General features: G+C 37.1%; 2 protein-coding genes across 2 annotated transcripts; both read left to right on the top strand.

Moving 5' to 3' along the window:
* Nucleotides 1-19,725: 19,725 nt before the first annotated feature.
* LOC116143878 (auxin-responsive protein SAUR67-like) lies at nucleotides 19,726-20,130 on the top strand. The gene has a single exon (XM_031429326.1). The coding sequence runs from the start codon at nucleotides 19,726-19,728 to the stop codon at nucleotides 20,128-20,130; it is 405 nt and encodes a 134-aa protein (XP_031285186.1).
* A 936-nt stretch (nucleotides 20,131-21,066) lies between these two features.
* On the top strand, nucleotides 21,067-21,450 carry LOC116143877 (auxin-responsive protein SAUR68-like). Its single transcript, XM_031429325.1, has one exon. The coding sequence runs from the start codon at nucleotides 21,067-21,069 to the stop codon at nucleotides 21,448-21,450; it is 384 nt and encodes a 127-aa protein (XP_031285185.1).
* The last annotated feature ends 927 nt before the right edge of the window (nucleotides 21,451-22,377 follow it).

The following is a 22,377-nucleotide window of genomic DNA, read 5'->3' as shown; positions in this document are numbered from 1 at the left end:
TAGATTTGCTAATTTAATAAACACCCCAATATATAATTTTTTTTTAAATGACAAAAACACCCTCACCACCCGCAGTGCTAGCTTCCGGCCATCACCGCTGGAATCTAGTTAGAAAATTATGTTACACCACAGACCGGTCGAATCTGGCAGGTAGGGCGTTGATATGACCTTTTCTGGCCAGATCTGGCTGTCGACGGTTGCAAGTGTCCATCTTTGGCTGTCAGTGATGACCAAAGATATGACCGTCAATGACGACCATTTCTTTGGCCATGGCTGGCGGCTAGATCTGGCCTTTTCCGACCAGATCCACTATGGATCTAGCCAAAAAACGCCAGATCAATAAATTACTGACCATTTTCAGTGGTGGTGTAGACCGTTGTGACAGATTCCTGCTAGCACCGGTGGTGGTTGCCAGAATCTGGCAAGTATTGGTGGGTGGGGGTGTTTTTGTTAATTTTTAAACTTTTTTCTGAGGGTATTTAATGAAATTAATAAACTTAAGGGGTCTAAAAATAATTAAAAAATAGACTAATATTTCTCAAATAATGTGCCAAACAATATTTGGGGAATAGAATTGGGAATATGGGTAAAAATAATAAGCCAAATGGAGCCTACGTTTTTTGTTCTCAAGTGACACCTTAAAGGGTTATTGGTATACTGCCTAGTCTAAATTGATTTAAATGTGTTATGCCTGAAAAAGTAAGGTTGACACTGAGCCTTGTCAACATAGGTGGTCAGAGCTTGGGTAGGTTCTACAACCATTCAAATGCAGCCACGTCGCATACTGATGCAAGGGACATGCTCCTGCTAGTGCAGTGGATGTGCGCCAGACTAGCGAAGGGCTAGAGGCATTCCACGTGTCCCATCCCTACACAAGTCGAGGAAATCACTCGAGCAAGTGAGCAACGGGACATAAAGAAGGATTTGCACGACAATCTGACGCACTCACAGATTCAGTAATCATTACCTTAATTCATCCCACTATAAATAGAGAGCTCCTCTCCCGTTGGTTGGCGGCAAGTGGGTGGGGGTGGTGGCTTGGGTGGGTTGCAATTTATTTTGAATTCAAAGTTAATTTTGTCTAAAAAGTTAATTAATTGGAGTTAAATGGTAAAGGCCAGATTCATGTAAATTAATTTAAAAATAATGGTATTATTGTCCTAAAATTTTATTAATAAGGGATAAAATTATAACAAAAATAAGATTACCTTGGTAATCTTACAATACCTAAGAAACTTAAAGTTATCAGATTACCTCTAATATTACCAATAATAACTAGTATTGATATTGAAAGATTACCGAAATTTTATATTACTTGATAACCAAACATGATAATCAAGTAATATAAGATGACATAATCCTAGTCATCTCATATAACCCCCAATCAAATGTCTCCTAAGGGGTTAAGATCAAAACCCCTTTTGTTGAATAATCCTCTTTTTTTTTTTTTTTTTTTCAATAAAAGAATATAGGCAAAGATGGCTTCAAGATATCCTATCGGATCATCTATATGAAAACCAAGCCATTCCACAGTGATGAAGTTGTCTTGAAACTTACAAAATTACAAAAGAATGTGTTATGCCTGGGAAAATAAAGGGCTGACGTGGGAAAGTCACGTGAATGGTGACCTGCTCCCGTCAGAGCAACACGCACACGTCAGACCTGCCAAATGATATGGAGCTCACACGCGTCCATTTCCCTGCAATAAATCGTGCGAAGTCAACTTGGGAAGGGGGAAATGGGACGTAAAGCCAGATTATATCCTGACAATCACACCAACCCATGGATTTAATGATGATTACACGCTTCAGTTTGATATAAAAGGAAGAAGACCCCTTCATTAAGGGGATTCGACCATTTTTACATTGAGAAAAAAGAAAGGTTTTTTGGTGCCATGTTGCTATTGTATATTGATGCAGCATCTGTACCTAGTTGCTACATAGCAGATATTTACATTATCTAAATGGCATGCATAAGAGGGTGGGTCTAAGATATTAGTGGACAAACGGGCCTCACAGCTTGGTATTTGGTTTAGGAGGGCAGAAAAACTTGTGTTGCAGGGGTAACAGACAATGATTGGGGAGGATCACTTGATGATATGAAAAGTACATCAGGGTAGTATTGTTATAATGCAGGTGCTATTAGTTGTTTGTGCAAAGAAACAGACACGGTGGCTTAGTCCACATCAGAGGCAGAATATATTTCTACGAAAAAGCTGGAGTCAAGCTGCCGGTTCAGAAAGTGTTAAAGACTTGAAGCAGGATCAAGAAAGGCCAACTCCATATTGTGTGACAACCAATCAGCAGTTGCAATGCCAAAAATCTAGTTCTCCACGCAGGACCAAGCACATTAAGATAAACTTTCATGCTGTGAGGGAGGTGGAATAATGGAAACTTAATACTATTATATATTACGAAGTAATTGAATTTAATTTAAAGATAATATTTTGAGTATTGTTAGGTGTCCATTGTCGTTCAAAGTATTTTTTATTTATTTTTATAAATTTATTGAGATTTAAACAACCCTCAACTAATATTTTGCGTTCAATTTATAATGTTAGTGATTCACAGCTAATTTATTCTCGATCCTCAAAATTTCAAATTACAAACTTGTCCATGTTTTAGAGCTATATTTTTAAACCACTTAAGTTTTGAAAATATATCATTAGTACCCTTTAACTATATTTTCATTCCATACACATCAAAAGTTACAAGGATGAAAATTTTGACTAATTTGAGATGGTACTTCTAGTTGCCATTTAATCCAAATTGGCCACATACAAATACTTCTTTATTGTAATATCCCACCTTGAAGGTACGTATTAAGATTTGTTGTATTATTTAAAGTTTATTGTTTAACTTAATTGAGTTTGTATGTGAGTTGGTTGAATTGTTGCCTTGAAATGGGTTGAGTTTGTGTGAAGTTGAAAATCCAAACTCGTCGTTGGGCGGGAAGAAGAAACTTCGCCGCGCGAGGAGGAGGAGAAGTGGCACTACATGGGTAGGTTCGGCCTTATTTCGCCGTCCAGGGCGAGACGAAAATGTTCGCCGCCGGCGAGAGCTAAAGCAAGATTCTTGAGTTTTCTAGAGAATTCTTTTTGGGACACAATGACCACTCTACCCCTAATTAGTAGGAAAGGGTGAGTAATGAAAGGAAATTTAGTAGAGATTGGTTTGTTATGGAGGGTAGTTGTAAGAATGACAAAGGATAAAGATGGAATTTTCCAAGAAAGGACAAGGGCAAAATGGGAAATGAGCTTATAATATGAACTAAAAGAGTGTAAATGTAGAGAAGCCCTTATTCATTTCATTCCACCCGCCTCTTCCAATTGCCATATCTCTCAATTCTCTTTTCGATTTGCTTTGTGCGGATTTTTTACACCCAATTTCCTACAGAGGTTCTAAGGGATTTAAAGGGATTTTGAGAAAGAATTCTATCTAAAGCTTCCTAGGTAGATAGTTATGCTAGATGTATTTCTTGTATTTATAGACTGAAGTCTTTGAGTTGTTGTCTTTGGTCCTTGTGGTTGTTTGAGTTGATGTAGAAGAGACAATTCACAAAGGAAGGAAGCTGCTAAAGAACGCCATCTTTGCACAGCCAAGGTAAGTAAATCCAACCAAGTTGAGTTATACTACGCTTGAGTAGAGACTTATTTTAATTATGTATGAATGGTATACCTTCTGAAAATTGAGATGAGATGTTGTGCTTAGTCTTGTTTAGTTTTGGGTATGATTAATAATGAGAAGTGTTGTTGATGTGTGGATGAGAAATGGAAGTTTGAGATGAAGTTTGAGAGATGTTGTGTGAAGAGGCTTTTGGGAGTGCTTTTCTTGACAGGGATTATGAGTAATGTGAGGGAGTTTTTCTCCCATATGTTTGGGCTAGAAAAATGAAGTTTAGTAGAATTTCGTAGGGTGTTTTTATGCACATGAGTATGTTTGAGGAAATGCCTAAGGCGAAATCTGCCCTGTCACTGCCCGTGACCAGTTTCTGAGTATATTGAGTATCTTACGTTCGTAACTGGGCTGAGACAAAACGAGAAGTTGTTAGCGCTGTTTTAAGCTTTGAAACGAGACCAGAACGCATAGTAATCCGAGTGTGTTAGCATAAGTTTTGGCGTTTTAGTGTGACTGGTGCCGAATGACTGTTTTGAGAAATCTTGTAGTTGGCATTATTAGTGCATTAGGAGCATGAGATAGCTCTACACCTTGTTTATACACTGGGAAGTATCTTGAGATAGTATAGATTGTGAGTATAAGTTCTTTAAGAGTTAAGAGATAGAGTAGGTTTGCGATGGGGAACCCGTGAGTAATGGGTAGAGTATTCCGCATGTACGCCGCATTGAGAGAGCGGCTGAGCATCAGATAGAGAAGTGGTTAGCCGTGAGAGTGCATGCGGATGAGGGCATACCCGAGTACACGAGAGAGAGAGATTATTAGTAACTCACGATGGTGTCAGGGTTCCGAATCCAGTCAAACCGAGTCCGATTGGCTTAGAGTGATTAGAGTCACGTAGAGCGGAGTGAGTCCCGCCGTGCCCCCGATGATCATGGGGTCGGTCGTGATGTATGAAAGAGTTATGAGAAAAGAGTTTCTAAGAGAAAGAAGCAAGAGAAAAGAAGACGCCCAAAGGTATTGAACGGGGAGTTGTAGAGAAAGAATTAGAGAGTAGAGTTACGGGGTAGCATGAGAGTGGAGTTTGTTACTGAGGCATTGTTTGTGTAGGCTCACCCTGTGTTTTCCTCTGTTTTGCGCAAGGACTAGGTGAGGACACTGTCGGATGTGATGTCGCGTGCCGAGGAGGACTGGTTACACTGTCCCTTCTATTTTGATGACTTTTGTATATGTATACATTTTGTGAAATGTATATGTGTTGTAAGAATATGTATGATATGTTTAATAAAAGAAAATTTGGGCCCAGAATTCTTTATGTTGTTTATATGTATTTCCTTATAATCTTTGAGTATAGTGGCTATTACACTTATGATATCCAAACATTGTTGTACGCAACCGCAAGTAGAAATATCTGGAACGAAACATGGTTGTTAGTATCCTACGATCGCGATCATCACCTATCTATGGACAATCGACATGGGCGTTGCCAATGATATGTATCAAGAGTGTATTCTAAGACCTTTTGATACGTGAATGTATCCTGATACCGATACGTATCCGTTTGTATCCTTAAAAATATTGATAAAATGTACGACTTTATTAATTTGGGCCAAAGGTAAAAAAAAAAAAAAAAAAAAAAAATTTTAGGTCGAAATTGTAACGCCGCCCACAGAGGTACGTAGTTATTGTTCCTCTTGCGCCTGTATTGAGTTGTGTGGTTTGGTAACATTGTTTGATTGAGTGTTGTGTTGAAGGTTTGCCCTGAAATTGGTTGAAAATAGAAGAAGTTCAGTGACCAAGTTCGCCGCGGCGAAGATGGTTGAACCACGGGGAACTCCTCTGGACTTTCGCCGCGGCGACAAAGTTTCTTCGCCGCGGCGAAGGCCGATTAAAATGTTTGTTAAGATTTTAGATATTTTCTTCCTAAGGAAATTTGACCATTCTACCACCTTAATTAGCAGAAAGTGGGGAGTTAATTGTAAGGATTTTTCATGGAGAATATGTTGATATGGGGGTGAGTTTGTAATGAATCAAAGGATAAGATGGAATTCCCAAAGAAAAGTAAGGGCACAAATGGGAATGCTTTGGTAAAATTTCATTAAAAGGAAGTAGTAAGAGTTACAAACCTCTATTCTTCTTCTCAAAGACGCCACTCTCCATCTTGTTTCCTCTCAATTTCTCTTTCTTTTGTCAGAGTTCCAAGAGGTTTTTGAAGTGATTTGGGGTAGAAAATCAACCTAAGGCTTCCAAGGTAGGATATCTTACTTTAGTGTGAACTTGTGAGTTTTAGTTTTATTGAAGTTTGAGTTTTTTGTGTCTTTGGTTAATGAGTAGAGAAAAAGTCAAGCAAGCACCAAGAAATGAAGAGTTGGTGAAGTCTCCCATAACACAAAGTAATGTAAATCCCACACCCAGTTGAAGATTAGAATTTTCTTGATTAGGTTTTGATAGAATGATGTATGTATGTGATATACATGTGATAGCCAGTTATGGAGGTTTAAATAGAGATTTCTATGCTTGTGAATGTTTATACCTTGCAAATATGAGAAGAGTGTTGGGGTTGGAAAGGTAGTTTGAGATGGAATTGAGTGGTGTTATGAGTCCCCTTTTTGGAATGCGTTCTTTGATAGGTTTTATGGTTATGTGAAGGGGTTTCTCCATTTTGGATGGTTAGAGAAAGATTTAGAATCATTGCTATAGTAGAGTTTTATGATGCACTTGAGTTGTTTGATGAAATGCCTAGTAGAGGTTGAGTATGAGTAGTGAACCTTAATTCTTGCAACATGCATTTGGACATCTTCATAGATGTAGTGAGATGAACCATCCATATGCATTATTATTGCATTGAAAAGTGACCTAAGAAAGAGTAGGTAATTTGTGTATGCAATTACTCTAGCGTAGAGAGGCTTGGTGAATACAACTACTCTAAGGGTAGAGAGAAAAATCTAGAATATAGTGATTAGAAGAGTAGAAGTGATGGGTTGATGCTTTGTTGATCATCACCCAACAGTTATGGGAATCGGGTTGATGCTTTGTGATCACCACCCGAATAGCCCGTAGGTGGGTAGCCCTTAGAGAAGGTTTGATGCTTTGTGATCGTCACCCGGTAAGTATAAGAAACGGGGGGATGCTTTGTGACCAGCACCCGTTGTTAGTGTAATACATAAGTAGGTGTTAAGCTTTGTGATCATCATCGACATTTAGTAGAACAGTGGGTTGATGCTTTGTGACCATCACGACCGTGTTAGAAATGGGTTAATGCTTGGTGATCTCGTTACCCAAAAGTCATAAGAAACGGTTAGGTGAGGTGGTCTCCACCCGCTGTATGAAACAGGAACCAGAGTGTACGTGGTGCTTTGTGATCCCCACTCGTAGTCGCACTAAGACGGATTGGTAACTGTTGTTGAATTCCACCGATAGTCATGAGAGTGAGATGGTGCTGTGTGAACGCCATACGGCCGTGCCTCCGGTGAGATGAGGCCAGGAACGTTTAGTAGAAACAGAAATGAACAGAATATAGTGTAGAGGAGAAAGAATTAGAGGAGATACAGACGGGGACAGATCACAGATGTAGAGGGTTTACTTAACTGAGCATTATTTTGTGCTCACCCGTTATTTTCCTTTTGGATGCTGATAGTGTGTGACTGCAGTCGTGCAGGGCTTCACGCAATCGCTGAGGAGTGATGGTCATACGCTGTGTTTCCCCTGTTTTGGTCTTTTAAAAATGAATTTTTGTAACAAGTATTCATTGTGGTATAAAAGACAAATGACTTCTAATGAAAGCAAGTTTTGGGCCCAAGTTTCTATTGGTTAGTTATGCATTGCATTGTACTAGTTTTCAGCAGTGGTTACACGAATCTATGGCTGGACCGCACCCAGTTCACTAAACCTGTCCAAATTTACCCATATGAATTGAGAAAGTAAAAAGGAAGATGTGTTGCCCATTTTGCATGATAATAATAACAAAGTGGAGTTAGATATTGAATTGATCGTGGAAATGATATGAATAGCTAGAGGAAAGGATATAGTTCTTTATTTTGTGATTAATTTTGATTATGTAATATCATAATTTAAAGCTAATAATACCAAAAATTTGTTAATAAATCATGGGGATGATATTAATTTTTAGAAAAAAAAGTATATTTAGTATTTTTTTAAAAGACGTATCCACGATACATACGATATAATACGCGATACACGATTCGAAAAATTAGTTTTGATACACCATACAGTACATGATTTGACAACACATGGAATGAAATGAAAATTGGGTAGAGCCATGTTGAATATATGACTAGGTAACATCTTATTCTATGAGTACTTAAACCTTGTAGGCAAAACCCCGTGAAGTGTGTGCAGGAAGGGGTCTAATTGGAGAGCTAAGGCTTACAATGGTGCAACCCTGGGTTACACACTTGGAAAAAGAAAGAATAATATAGCGATCATCTAATTCATCACAATAAATAAACTTTTACCTCTTCTCCAATCACCCACACAACCACAAAACTATGATTAGGTGTATACTTTAACAAACTGCATAGAGGTTAAAAATGAAAAACTTACATGATATTAGAGGGTCAAATTAGATTCGGTTGAAAGTTATGTATTTGCTTTTTTGTTTTTTTTTTTAAATATCCTGTAAGTTCCTCAGCTGTCAAGGCATTTGAGTGAAACCAAACTCATTTGGGAATGTTAAAACTAAAGTGCCAGCTATAGTAAGATTCACAACAAACTCTTTTATAATTCAATAATATTAGAGTACAAACAAATCTTCGAAAGATTTATGCACAAATTGATGTGACATAAATGATATGGAAGAGTAAATCAAAAAAACAAACTCTCATATTTTCTCTCCATTCATTTTCTGTTAATCGTTTGTATATAAATCATTTGTAAAATTTATATGTACATTTAGCATTAGCTGTTTAATTTATCGTCTCATAAACACAAAAATATATATTATATATTAAATTATAATACAATCCACATGTTAATCCATTCCAAACGATAGGCCGACAACGTCATGAAACATCATTGGACCCAAACTATTTAAAATACACATAAAATTTGAAATAAAGTCAAATCAAGGATGCATGCTTAACTTTGATTATGGATTAATTTTATTTTTATGTATTGAAACTTCTAGAATAAAGCATCGTTTCTCTTCTCTTTCTCATCAGCTCAAAGACACAAATGTCTCCGTCCTCCAATTCTCTCTTTGTTGAAATTTACGCCAACCTCTCCCTTATCAGTCCACGTCCCACTCGGCCACTCTTTTCGTCACAATCTTTTGTATTGTTTATCTGTTCTATCACATCTTTACTCAAACACTCGACCCAAAATGTCTTTGGCATATACTGTACCAAGCAAAACCGTTATATTTGGAATACCATATATAAACGCTATCAATGAAAATTCATGATCACATGTATTCATTTCTTAAGTCAGAGGTCTCAAAATAACAAGAATGAATTGGCTTGGCTGGCTTGAAAAATCTGGCTGCAAAGAGTGCTCTCTGTCTTTCTTCCATGGTAAAATTTCTACATGCTTTACTCATAGAATCCCCAATTCTTCAAGGAAACCATAGAACTCTTGATGATCTGCAATCAATGGGAAAGGTTAATGTTGTTAACACTAAATTAGAACAAGAGATATAAGTGTAAAGAGCTTACTAAGTTGATTTCCTTTATCCATTGCCTGTTTCCCAACTTGTCATGCAGCTGCTCTTCTTGGTTCATTTTTATGCATTGGAGAGTAAACATTGCGAGATGGCCCTGCCCTTTTACTTTTATCTTTAAAATTGCTTCCCAAAATCCTGAAAGATGAAACCTTAAACGTCCTAAGATGATAAATTTCAAGCTTAATATATGTAGGAAGCTATATTACATTAATGAACATTTCAGTGCAGAAACTTTTGTATGCCCAGAATTTATATGTAACATAGAGTTCACCACATTTAAAACAACATTGTATAGCTTTCTTAACCCTCAATAGCCTACTGTAAATCACAAAACATAAAAGTAAAATTGGGTTCTCATGCTGTCATAGCACATTACAGAACCACCATTTACAAGTGAATGACGAAGTGTAAAGTGTTTAGCCAAAAAATTACAAAGAATGAATGGGTACGTAACAAAGTAGGAAAAAAAAAAAAAAAAAAAAAAAAAAAAAAAACCAGATGCATTTTTGTTTCCTTAAAAAATAAAAAAGATAAACCTTGGTGAGGAATTACCAGCATCTTAGCTTCAAGTGTCGAGGGAAGGGTGATCTTGAAGAAATGTGAAGAGCCTTGAATCTCAGGCAAAGAATCCTGGCTTCCATGCTTAGTTGTTGGAGTTGTGGGTGAGAATAATATTAGCTGAAGCATGTGCAAAGAAAAGTATGGAAGCCATCCTTGACATAAGATAGTTGATGTTACAGTGGATCACTAAATAGACCCAATGCACACATCAACTAACATCAATTCTAGACAGTCGACGAAATCTTGTGAGTCCCCGAAGCACAAATTATAGCCAAAACCTTAATTCTTGCAACATTGCATGTTGGCATTTCATAAGTGCGTTAGTGGAGATGAACCATCCATAGGCATTAATTGTGCATTGAGAAGTGACCTAAGAAAGAGTAGGAAACTTTGTGTATGCACTTGCTCTTTGAGTAGAGAACCTTGTGGATGTAACTACTCTAAGGATAGAGAGAATGAGAAGTGCTAGAGTAGAGTGAATGAAAAGAGTAGTAGAAATGGGTTGATGCTTTGTGATCATCACCCGACAGTTATGAGAATCGGGTTGATGCTTTGTGATCATCACTCGACTAGCCATTAGAAATGGGTTGATGCTTTGTGATCATCACCCAATAGGTAGTAGAAACGGGTGGATGCTTTGTGATCATCACCCGGTTAGTTATTAGAAAGGGGTTGATGCTTTGTGATCATCACCCGACATTTATTAGAAGTGGGTTGATGCTTTGTGATCATCACCCGACAGTGATCAGGAACGGGTTAGTGCTTTGTGATCGTCGCCCGAAAGTCATAAGGAACGGGTAGATGCTTTGTGGTCTCCACCTGACAGTTATGAGGAGTGAGATGGTGCTGTGTGAACGCCATTCGGCCGTGCCTCCGGTAAGATGAGGCCATGACGTTTAGTTGGAAACAACAGAAAATGTGAGGAAAGAATGAAGAGAAATACATACGGGGATAAGCAGATAGAGGGTTTTACTTACTGAGCATTATTTTGTGCTCACCCCATTATTTTCCTTTATGGATACAAGATCTAGGTGATGATGCAGTCGAAGGGGCGTCAGCAAGCGAGGAGCAATAGCTACACTGTTTCCCCTGTTTTTGTCTTTTAAAATGGCTTTTTGTAAATGATGCTCTTTGTGTATAAAAGGCGTATTACTTATAATAAAAAGAAAAGTTTTGGGCCCATTTTCTATTGTTATTATGCATGCATTGTACTAGTTTACAGCAGTTGTGACATTTTTGGTATCAGAGCAAAGATTTTTAGAATTGAACAGTGTACTATTCTCATCGCCACGACGTCCTATAACCGACTGTGTGAGTTAATTCTTTCCTTACAGTAATTGTTTCTCGAGTTCATTGGTGTGATTATTTTGTAGATGAGGCATAGTTATCGGAATCGTGGTAAGGGTGTGGTGAATGAAGGAGAACCTTCTAACCCACCAGAGTCTACGCCCCCTCCCTTGGATGAAGCTAGAATTCGGGGAATTATACAGCAAGTCATGGCAGAAACCCAAGAGAGAGTTGAAACCCCCAAACAGGTACCGCCAGTGGTGCATGTTGAAAGAGGACAACCGGTACCTCCCCTAGTACAGAGTAGAGTTGAACCGATTTACGGTCTTTCCAGTTAACATCAACCCTCAGAATTTAAGGGTACTACAGATCCAGTGATAGCAGAAGAGTGGCTTGGGTCCGTAGAACAAGCCACAGGTTTATTTCCCATGTCAGACTAGGAGAATATTCGGTATGCTAGTTTCTTGTTTCGGGGTGATGCCCGAATTTGGTGGGAATTAATGGAAGAAACTCATGATGTGACAGCAATGACTTGGGAAGAGTTCAGGCAAGAGTTTGAGGCCGGGTATAAAACAGAGGACCAAGTTCATGAGAAGGTCCAAGAATTTATCAGCTTACAGCAAGGGACTAGTGCCGTGAAAGAGTATTCAGTGAAATTCAATTCTCTTGCAAGGTTTGCACCCGGAATAGTTAGTACTCTGGCCTTGAGAAGGGATAAGTTTGTGCACGGGTTGAAGCTGGAGATAGCCCGGGATATAATGACAAGTTCCAACCCTCCTCGGAATTATAGTGAGGCTTTGAGGCGGGCAATGAAGGCGGAGATTTTTGAGAATAAAATTTCCCCCGTAGGATCCTCGACAAGAGGACCAAATAAGTCGCCCTCCGCCCCCTAGAGAGAGAAACATGAGGGTGTAAAAGGTAAAGACATGAAGAATCAGAAGAAGAAGTTTCAGTATAGACAGAATAGGAGAGAGTGGAAGAATAAGCGACCCCGGACGGAAGGGTTTCCTCTTTGCCCTAAATGTGGGAGGAATCACCCAGGAGAATGTCTAAGGGACCAGAGAGTGTGTTATAGGTGCCGACAGCCACGGCACATGATGAGAGATTGTAAAGCTCCTCTTCCACCAACCACACAGAGTTCAGGAGNTAGCATGAATGTGAAAGGCTCCACCTTGTGTATAAGATAATAAACACAACTGATTAAGTTGGCCAATTGCCTTTATAACTTTACTGATCTCAAATGGTTTGCCTCCCTTGAGTCCCTACAGAAGGTCAGCAATAATGAATGGACTGTCTACATTTGTTACCATATAACAAATCCATTTCCTATAACCTTCCATCCACAGCAATCACAGCTTTTCAGTGTTCTTCATATCCAATACATTTCTCTCATAAAAACAACATGATCAGTCCAAAGAAGCTTGATCAAATTGGCCAAGAAGTGGCAGAAACTGGCTGCAATCAAGCAAAAAAGAATCTCGTCGCCAAAAGCCTCTAGGGTTGTTGAAGTAGAAAACTGCAGAACATGTTCAATGACTGAGAAGGGTCATTTTGTTTTATACACAACTGATTAACAACGCTTTGTGATTCCATTAAAATTTCTTTAAAACAACATCATTAGAGAGCTTTTTACGATGACAGAAGATGAGTTTGGACTGCCAAGCTATGGACCTATCACATTGCCATGTGATGCAGTTTTCATGGAGTATGCAATCTCTTTGATTCAAAGGAATGCAGCAAATGATGTAGAGAAGGCGTTGCCTATGTCCTTAGTTACCGGTCGATGTTTACCATCTTCAAATCTCCATGAAAACCAAAGTAATCAACATTCATTAATTTGCAGCTTCTAATGTAAATCATAGTTCTAGTTTTTTAGTTATAATACAATGGTGTAAATTGCTATATAGTTGATACATTCAACGAAGAATCCTCAAAAAATTTCTTACTTTTCTGCCTTTCTTTCGAGGGTAAACCAAATATAGTTATGAAAAATTTCCTGTTACAATTATCTTATAAAATTTACCAGGACATGTTACATTTATAGCAACAACTGAAACAGATTAGTTATTTGGTTCACAACTAAATTTGAACCTATGTTCTGTTATTTGTTTTATAATCTTTCAAAATTTTACTATATGAGATTTTCTCCTGATCCAAGCTTTTATCTTGACAAAAACAGGTTTCTGAAAAGTAGTTAAACACAATAGAGGTCAATACCTTGTAGACATATTATTGCATACAATATTACCATTTAAATCCCTCACTTGGAAGATATTGAGAAAGAAGTAAGCAACGATATCAAAATAGCAGCACCATTTATGTTGGGAGATTCTCTTTTTTGTTGTGCATGATTTACTGAGAATAACATATCATCCTTAAAAAAGCTGTAATGAAGGCAATTGATTGTGCTTTCACCATCAGAATGTAAACAGTAGAACTTGCTCTTTCTTTTCAACATGTCACTGAGATTGTCCATTATGATGTAATCGGTTTTTTTTTTTTTTTTTTTACCAGGGGTATTCGGGCCAGCTTACGCATACCTTAACTAATCCGCCAAAACCCTAGAACTACCGATCGGGTAAGAGGTATTTTAGCTACCCCTATCAGCATCCGAGGAGGGACTCGAACTCAAAATCTTTTGAAAAATACACACAATAGTCTCTATCGAATTGCTCGGTCACCCAAAGGTAGTTAAGATATAATCGTTATTAACACAAAATTTTAAGCAATTCTGTTGTAAGTTGTATCAAATTAGCAGATATTTATTTTCGTAAGTTGTATCAAATTAGCCAGATATTTATTTTCATGATCCCTTTGATTTATCTGCCCCTTAAAGATCAAAATAACAACTTTAATATATAATCTAAGCTCACATAATTTTTTACCATATAAATTGAAACTACTAAGAAGATATTAGAATTTGTAATTATATTCTCACTAGAAAAATGTTGTGTATCTTCTACAAAAGTTAATTTTGATCTCAGTTACAAACAAGTACATTTTGATGTCTTGGTTCTTGCTGCAAAGAGGATGACAATGAGCAGCAAGCAGAAACTACTGACATAGGCTTAAGTTTGTCTTGATTCTTCACGACGCTGCCTCGTATCAGTGACACCATGTACTCGAAGAAGAAGGAATCACACGGCAACGTAATGGGGCCATCACTTGGCAATCCAAACGCCTCCTCTGACATTTTCAAGAGTTCCCGAAAAATGTCATNAACTGCCTTTCGTACAAGATATGGGCATTATGAATTTGTAGTGATGCCTTTTGGCTTGACTAATGCCCCAGCAGTTTTTATGGACTTGATGAACAGGGTATTCCATGAGTATTTGGATCAATTTATTGTCGTCTTCATTGACGACATCCTGATTTACTCAAAGTCAAGGGAAGAACATGAGAAACACTTGAGATTAGTATTGCAGCGACTAAGAGAAAAGAAGTTGTGTGCTAAATTTTCTAAGTGTGAATTTTGGCTTAATCAAGTGGTATTCCTGGGTAATACCGTGTCGAAGGAAGGGATTTCGATAGATCCGAGTAAAGTACAGGCAATCCTTGAATGGCAGCAGCCGAGAATAGTGAAAGAAATCAGGAGTTTCTTAGGTTTAGCGGGTTACTACCAGCGATTTGTAACGGCATTCGCCCAACTGGCTAAACCGTTGATAGCTCTTACCAAACAGAAAACTCCTTTTGTCTGGTCAACAGCTTGTGAAGAAAGCTTCCAAGAGTTGAAGAAGAAGTTAACAACGGCTCCTGTATTAGTGTTACCACATGAGGGTGTAGATTATGACATTTTTACAGACGCCTCTCTGCAGGGACTTGGCGCCGTGCTGATACAGTTAGGTAGGGTCATAGCTTATGCTTCTCGTCAACTGAAAGAGTACGAGACTAGATACCCTACGCATGACCTAGAGTTGGCAGCCTTGGTCTTTGCCTTAAAGATTTGGAGGCATTACCTTTATGGTGTAAAGAGTAATATCTACACCGACCATAAGAGTTTAAAGTACTTCTTCACTCAAAAGGAATTGAATATGAGGCAGAGAAGGTGGTTAGAACTGGTTAAGGATTATGAATGTGAGATCAAGTATCAACCGGGAAAAGCCAATGTGGTAGCCGATGCCTTGAGTAGAAAAGCCTATTTATTTCGGCTTACCAAGCAGAAAGAGTTAATAGAAGAATTATCTAAGGAACAGATTGAAGTGGTTCCGGGGAGAGTTGCCAGTCTAGAGGTACATTTTTCTTTACTAAAGGAAATCAGAGAAAAGCAAGTGGCCGATGAGTGGTGTTAGAAAACAGTTCAACAAGTGCTTGAGGGCAAGACATCCGAGTTCTTTGTGAGAGATGGTGTCCTCTATTTTAAGTATCGGTTGTGCATTCCTCCGAATGAGGAGTTGAAACAGAAAATTCTTATGGAGGCTCATGACACACCGTACACCGCTCATCCAGGAGCAACCAAGATGTATCAAGATGTAAAGAAAGGCTATTGGTGGTCAGGTATGAAGAAAGACATTGCAGAGTTTGTAGCTAAATGTCTAATTTGTCAGCAAGTGAAAGCGGAACACCAACGGCCGTCAGGGTTACTTCAACCATTAAGTATTCCAGAGTGGAAATGGGAGAGCATTTTGATGGATTTTATCATGGGTCTTCNGCTCGCAAAAATCCGAGCCTTGTCATGTCATGTGACCCACCAAATTTGAAGGCCCATGACAGGGCCCCCTATATATCATGTCGTGTCGTGGGCTGGCCCACGTGCTTTAAAAATATATTTAATTTTAATATTTATAAATTATGGTAATTTTGATTTATTATTAATAATTATTATAAAAATATTTTATATATTATATTTTGTGACATTTAGTATTTATTACTTATAAGTTATAATTATAAATTATAAATACAAATTTAGAAATTAGGATTAAAAATTATTATATATCTTCATTTTCATTAATTTCTAAATTCTTAAAATCTTCAAATATATCTTAATTATAAACATAAATTATAATTTTTTGTTTTTGCGTTGACCCACATGCCTTTTTTAAGGTCTACAGCATGACCCGCATAATCGTGGATCGTATCATACTTTTTTCGTGTCATGTCATGCCATGCCATAGGCCAGGACGACCCACCACTGACTCTAATAAATCCCAATCCCATTAGGGTAGAGAAGGGGCAAGAGTTAAGAGAGTGGGGCATTCTTAAAAGCAAGTTGGTTGGTTGCGGGGGTCAATGTATGAAAATGAAATTTAATGTCAAAAGTTTAGTGGGCGGGGGTGGGGGCATCCAGATGATAGATCCGGCCCTAAGTTTCTTTTGATAGTCTCCTAAACGGAGAAGAAAGCTTCATCTTTTATGTTGTTTTTTCCATGATGTTACTGCCACTACTTGCTTACCACATTTGTCGTCACATAAACAACTTAAATGATGAACTCATAATAACTTATTCTTTGTTACATATCATATCTTTCTCGAAAAACGAACTCTATATAAGTGTTTATCTTTTTTCAAATATCTCTATCACCATCAACGTTCTTTAATCTTAAAGCTTTTTAATTTGAAACAATTGAACTTTGAACTCTATATGTTTAAATTAATAATTCCGAAATTCATGTATATCACATTATCATAAATCTTTTATTATTATTTATTATAGAAATATGGTCAAATCCTACTGTCTCAAGTCACGATTATACTAGAAAATTAGGCTTCACGTCAGCAAGAACCTCTTACATTTCAATCAACTATCCTCTCATTTTATGATAATCTTTGTTTCTTGTAGTGGTCTCAAGCATGATTGTCAGAACGATATATCATATCATATATTAAAAACCTAATTTTTCGAATCGTGTATTGTAGGATAAACCTTTTAAAAAAATAATAATAATAATTTTTTTTTAAATTAATATCATTCCCATGATTAATTAACAAATTTTGTGGTATTATTGACTTTAAATTATGGTATTACATAATCAAAATTAATCATAAAATTAAGAATTTATATCATTTCCTCTCAACCATTCATATCATTTTCAAGATCAATGTCAATATCTATAACTCTACTTGTGTTATTATTATCATGCAAAATGGGCAACACATCTTCCTTTTCACTTTCCCCATGTAAAATAGGTAAATTTGGACAGGTTTTAGTGAACCGGGTTGGGTGACTTGGATTCAACTTGAAATTTTTTTGGACCTTTGACTCAAATTAATGAAGTCGTATCGATTTGTATTAATATTTTTAAAGATACAAACAGATACGTATCGTATCGTATAATACATATTAACGTATCGAAATATTTAAAATATACTTTCTAATATGTATTATTAACGACGCATAATAAATCGTATTATAAAATACGTATTGCATATCATAAGATACTAACAACCATGATCTCAAGTCTTACAATCTCAACACTAAATAATGAAAAACAGATAAAAGAAAACAATATGACAATTTGTCCGTGTAAGCCCAAATCGGTGGGTTTGTTCTCGGATCAAATTTTAATATTGGGCTTGGGCGGTTATTTTCAAGTGCTTGAAAATGCACTTCGTTTACTTCTCATTTTACCATATGAGAGCCTTTATATAGAAACCACTTTCCCACTTATATTTTATCAGGGGACAAAAGTGTGTAGAAAGCAATAACAAAATTTGTTACTACGGTTTTGGAGTTTTACTAACATTTTATTTTTATTTTTTGAAACAAGGTCTGGCCAGTTCGTGCACACTTTAACTAATTTTTGTAAGTGACTAATACAACGCCCATCATTTGATCATCCGTTTAAATCTTAGGAATAAAGAAGATTCGAACATGAAATCATGGGTCTTGAATTTTACTAACTTGTTTTATTGAACTTCTCTAATTTTCCCTAAATAAAAGTCTTCTATCATTTTTTTTATCCCTTGTTCTCTTTTGTGGTTAGTTTGGTAGCAATTAGTGGGAATTATTCCTTTTTTCATCATCAGCCCTGGAATTCCATGCTATTAGTACTTGTTTAATCTTGGCAATTGCATCACTTATGAACTGAGGAGAATTTTTAAAAACTTAGCTCAACTTGACAATCCATGTCAATTGTTATCGTTTTGTTGGTCCTAACATCACTTTTAGTACTTGGTCCTAATTCTGAGCAAGAATATATATAAATATAAACTCTTAGCTCAGAGTAAGAGATTCGAGCTATTCTATTTGCAATTAAGAGTCTGTTTGTTACACTCTTGTCCCAATAAAGTTAAATAATAAAATTGATTTATTCTCACAATATTATTCTATATTATTCAACTTTTTTAAACCCCCATAAATTTGTTAATTTAACTAAATACCCTCAAATATTTTTTTAAAAATTGCAAAAACACCCCAGTAACCCACATATATCAGATTCTGGCCACCACTGCCGGAAGGTGGCCAGAATCTGGTATGATTCAGCCGGTAGTGTGCCGATCTAGCCTTTTTCGGTCAGATCCATGGTGGATATGGCCGATCTAGCCTTTTCCGGCTAGATTCATGGTGGATATGGCCGGAAAAGGCCAGATCTACGGCCAAAGATCTGGCCGTTGACGGCCACATCTTTGGCCATAGCCAGTCGTCAACGATGACCGTATCTTTGGCCTTTGTTGATGATCAAATCGGCCAGATTTGACTATCAATGGCCAGATCTAGCCGTAGATCTAGCATTTTCCGACTAAATTCACCATGGATCTGGTCGAAAAAGGCCATATTGGCACACAACTGGCAAGATCCAGTAGGTCATGTGACAATACGGCGACTCCAGCCACCCTCCGGCGGTGGTGGCCGGTTGCCCATATTTAATGAGTGGGTTGTGGGTATTTTTATTAACTTTTAATATTTTATTATAGAGGTGTTTAGTAAATAAACAAACATAATGGGTATTTTTGTTAATTTTTAAATCCTACCTCGTAATACCCGCCCAATTTAATTTTTTTCAAAATATTATTCTAAAAAGTCTTAGAATAATGAAGCAAACGGACCCTAATTTTCTTTTATGGTCATGCTTTTATTTGTATGTTTATCATTTACATAGTTTGTTCCGGAGTCATCAAACAGCTGGTATTTCATTATTTCTGACTATAATAATTTCTTGTTCAATTTGCTGCACATTGTTAATATCTATTTTTAATATTTTTAAAAGAGGTTGATAAATTCCGTACGGGTGTTGTTTCCTAATACAATGTGACAATTTTAACAAGAAAACTTAGATAAGCATCCAGAATCCTAGAACTTTTGGTCTTAAAACTGTATAATTTAGCATGAGAAGTATCTACATTTGTTTGTTTATACCTTCAGGTAAAATTTCGGTGCTTCCTGGAGAGTTGAATAAGGACATAACCTCATGGCATCTTTAGTTGCATAACATGTTTCGATATATATATCCAACATGCCAGCACCGGTTTTGGAGTAACAAATTTAAACCCTTTTGCCCACATAAGTACAGTACTTCCGAGCTATATATATAGAGAAATTATGCTAATTAACCAATATTCAAACCATTTAATACATATTAACTTAATCTTGCTTCTCTTATTCTAAGTCATCCATTCACGAATCGCTAATATACAGTGTCAGGCAGCATGATACGCCCCAAGAAGCTCATGACCAGGCTGGTGAGCAAGAGCCAGAAGATGGAAGAAGTGAATGCGGGTAATTCTAATAAATCATCAATCGCTGAGAAAGGCCATTTTGTTGTCTACACCATTGATCAAAAGCGCTTTGTGTTTCCCTTAATGTATCTCAACAATGACATCTTCCTTGAGCTCTTAAAGGTGTCTGAGGAGGAGTTTGGACTATCAAGTGATGGTCCTAATATATTGCCATGTGATGCAGTCTTCATGGATAAAATAGTCTCACTCATTCAACAAGGCGTAAGTAAAGGTCTCGAGAAAGCTCTGCTCGATTCGATTACCGCCTGTCACTGCTCATTATCTGCTTCTTTCCATCAAGTACATACAGGCCAACATTCAGTTTGTGGCTACTGAATTGTATAATCCCATCTGGATTGTGTAAATTATTGGAACTTCTGTGTATATATAGTTTATGCTCCACAAATCTTTTGATAATTCAATAGAAGTTTTCACTGTAAAATAGTAAATATGTTTGTATGAATCAGTATAGAATCAATAGAAAACATAAAGGGTAAACTCCTTGAAACTTTCCCTGAAAGTTCTTGTGCTTGACAGGTCAATGTGGTTCAACTACAGTACTATCTCGTGCTACATGTTAGAAGCAAATCAATATTTTTGCAGTTAATCACAAATTGCTTAATGAGGAATTCAAATTTAGGAAGTTCTCTTAAAAATTATCCCCAGAGGTTCAGGAAAACCATTGGCTTTTAAGAATTATAGTGAAATCTCTTCAAATAAATACTACCAGTGAGCATTTTCTTAAGAGGACATAAGATAGGCTCTGACAGAGAAAAGATTCTCATTCTGCTGAACTTACATAACCTTTGGAGATTAAACTAATTCCCAAAAGGGGAAGTTCACGGCTGCTTGCCTGTCTTAATATAAACTGTTTTTTTGGTGATTGAAAGTAGTACTTTATGACATGACTTGACTATGTAAATGAGTTGCAACTTGCCATGCCCTTGAGGGGGCCGGCAGCTGCTTTGAGCCTTCAAGGTTGTTCTCTTATTTAGTTCAAGTTCCTGATCAAGGTGGGATGTTAGAAAAAAACATCTGCCCTATAGAATATTAGCCAATTCGTCTAAAATTTTGATGTACATGGGCAAAACTCCAAATCCCTGTATCACCTAGTTTTCTTCTAATTGTATTTATTGCCATGTGCTCTTTTTGGTCAAATTAAGTGCATTGTATATAAAGAATTCACTATGAAGATACATACGAATACGATGGTAGGAAAAATCTGAAGAATGAGGCCTGGCAAAACTAATTCTGTTCTGTCCGAGGAAGATTATGTACAAACTTGAGGAATCTCAGAATGAAGATGTGAAGAGGACAAATTTATTCCATAATTATTCTAAATTGTCCATTCACGAGTCCCCAATTACAGTGTCGGGCAATAGGCAGCATGATAAGCCTAAGAAATTCATGATCAGGCTGGTGAGGAAGAGCCAGAGTATGGAAGACGTGAATGCGGGTAATTCTAATAAATCATCAGTCGCTGAGAAAGGCCATTTTGTTGTCTACACCACTGATCAAAAGCGCTTTGTGTTTCCCTTAATGTATCTCAACAATGACATCTTCCTTGAGCTCCTAAAGGTGTCTGAGGAGGAGTTTGGACTATCAAGTGATGGCCCTATTACATTGCCATGTGATGCAGTTTCCTGGATAAATTAGTCTCACTCATTCAGCACGGGTGTTAGTGAAGGTCTCAAGAAAGCTTTGCTTGATTCGATTACTGCCAGCCACTGCTCATTATCTGCTTCTTCCATTAAGTACACGCAGGCCAACTTTCAGTTTGTGGCTACTGAATTGTATTATAATCCCAATTGGGTTCTGTAAATGAATGGAACTTCTGTGTATATATTGTTTTGCACTATACATCTTTTGATAATTCAAAAGAAATTTTCAGTGGTAAAATAGTAGCTATGAGGTATGAATCAGTAAGCTATCAATAGAACACAATAAGGATCAACTCCTTGAAACTTTTCTGAAAGTTCTTGTGCATGTAGAAAGAATAAAATTTTGCACTTAATCTCAAATTGCTTAATGAGGATTCAAATGTAGGAAGTTCTGGTAAAACTGATCCCGGAGGCTCTGGGAAACCATTGGCTTAAGAATCATATCAAACTCTTCAAAATAGTACAGTGAGGATTAATCTTACCAGGACATAGATAGGCTCAGAAAGAGAAAAGAAACTCATTCTACTGAACTTACACGCCCTTTGGAAATTAAGCCTAATTCCCAAAATGGAAAGTTCACCGTTGTGTTAGTCTTAGAACAACCAGGTTTTACAGTTGATTAAATGAGCTAATGTGTAGTTTTGCCATGATTTGACTATGTAGAATGAGTTGCAATATGTGTTGGCCTGAAGTGCCGGCAGATGCTTGGAGCATCAAGGTTGTGCTCTTATTTAACTCAAGTTCCCAATTCTCTAAATTTTTCATGTACGTTGGCAAAACTCAAGTCCTTGTACCACTCCTAGTTTTTGCTAAATTGTATTTTATTGCATCATACCCCTTTCTTGTCCAAATTAAGTGCATTGATAAATAACATAATTCACTAGAAATCATTGTTGAATAACAGAATTCACTATGAAGATGC

The sequence above is a fragment of the Pistacia vera genome, unplaced genomic scaffold, assembly GCF_008641045.1.
Source record: "Pistacia vera cultivar Batoury unplaced genomic scaffold, PisVer_v2 Contig433, whole genome shotgun sequence".
In the NCBI taxonomy this organism is placed as follows: domain Eukaryota; kingdom Viridiplantae; phylum Streptophyta; class Magnoliopsida; order Sapindales; family Anacardiaceae; genus Pistacia; species Pistacia vera.
This window is presented reverse-complemented; position numbering and strand designations above follow the sequence as displayed.

What these genes read in the sequence shown, in the direction of transcription:
- LOC116143878 (XM_031429326.1), top strand. Translation starts at nt 19,726, where the DNA reads ATGATACGCCCCAAGAAGCTCATGACCAGGCTGGTGAGCAAGAGCCAG.
- LOC116143877 (XM_031429325.1), top strand. Translation starts at nt 21,067, where the DNA reads ATGTACAAACTTGAGGAATCTCAGAATGAAGATGTGAAGAGGACAAAT.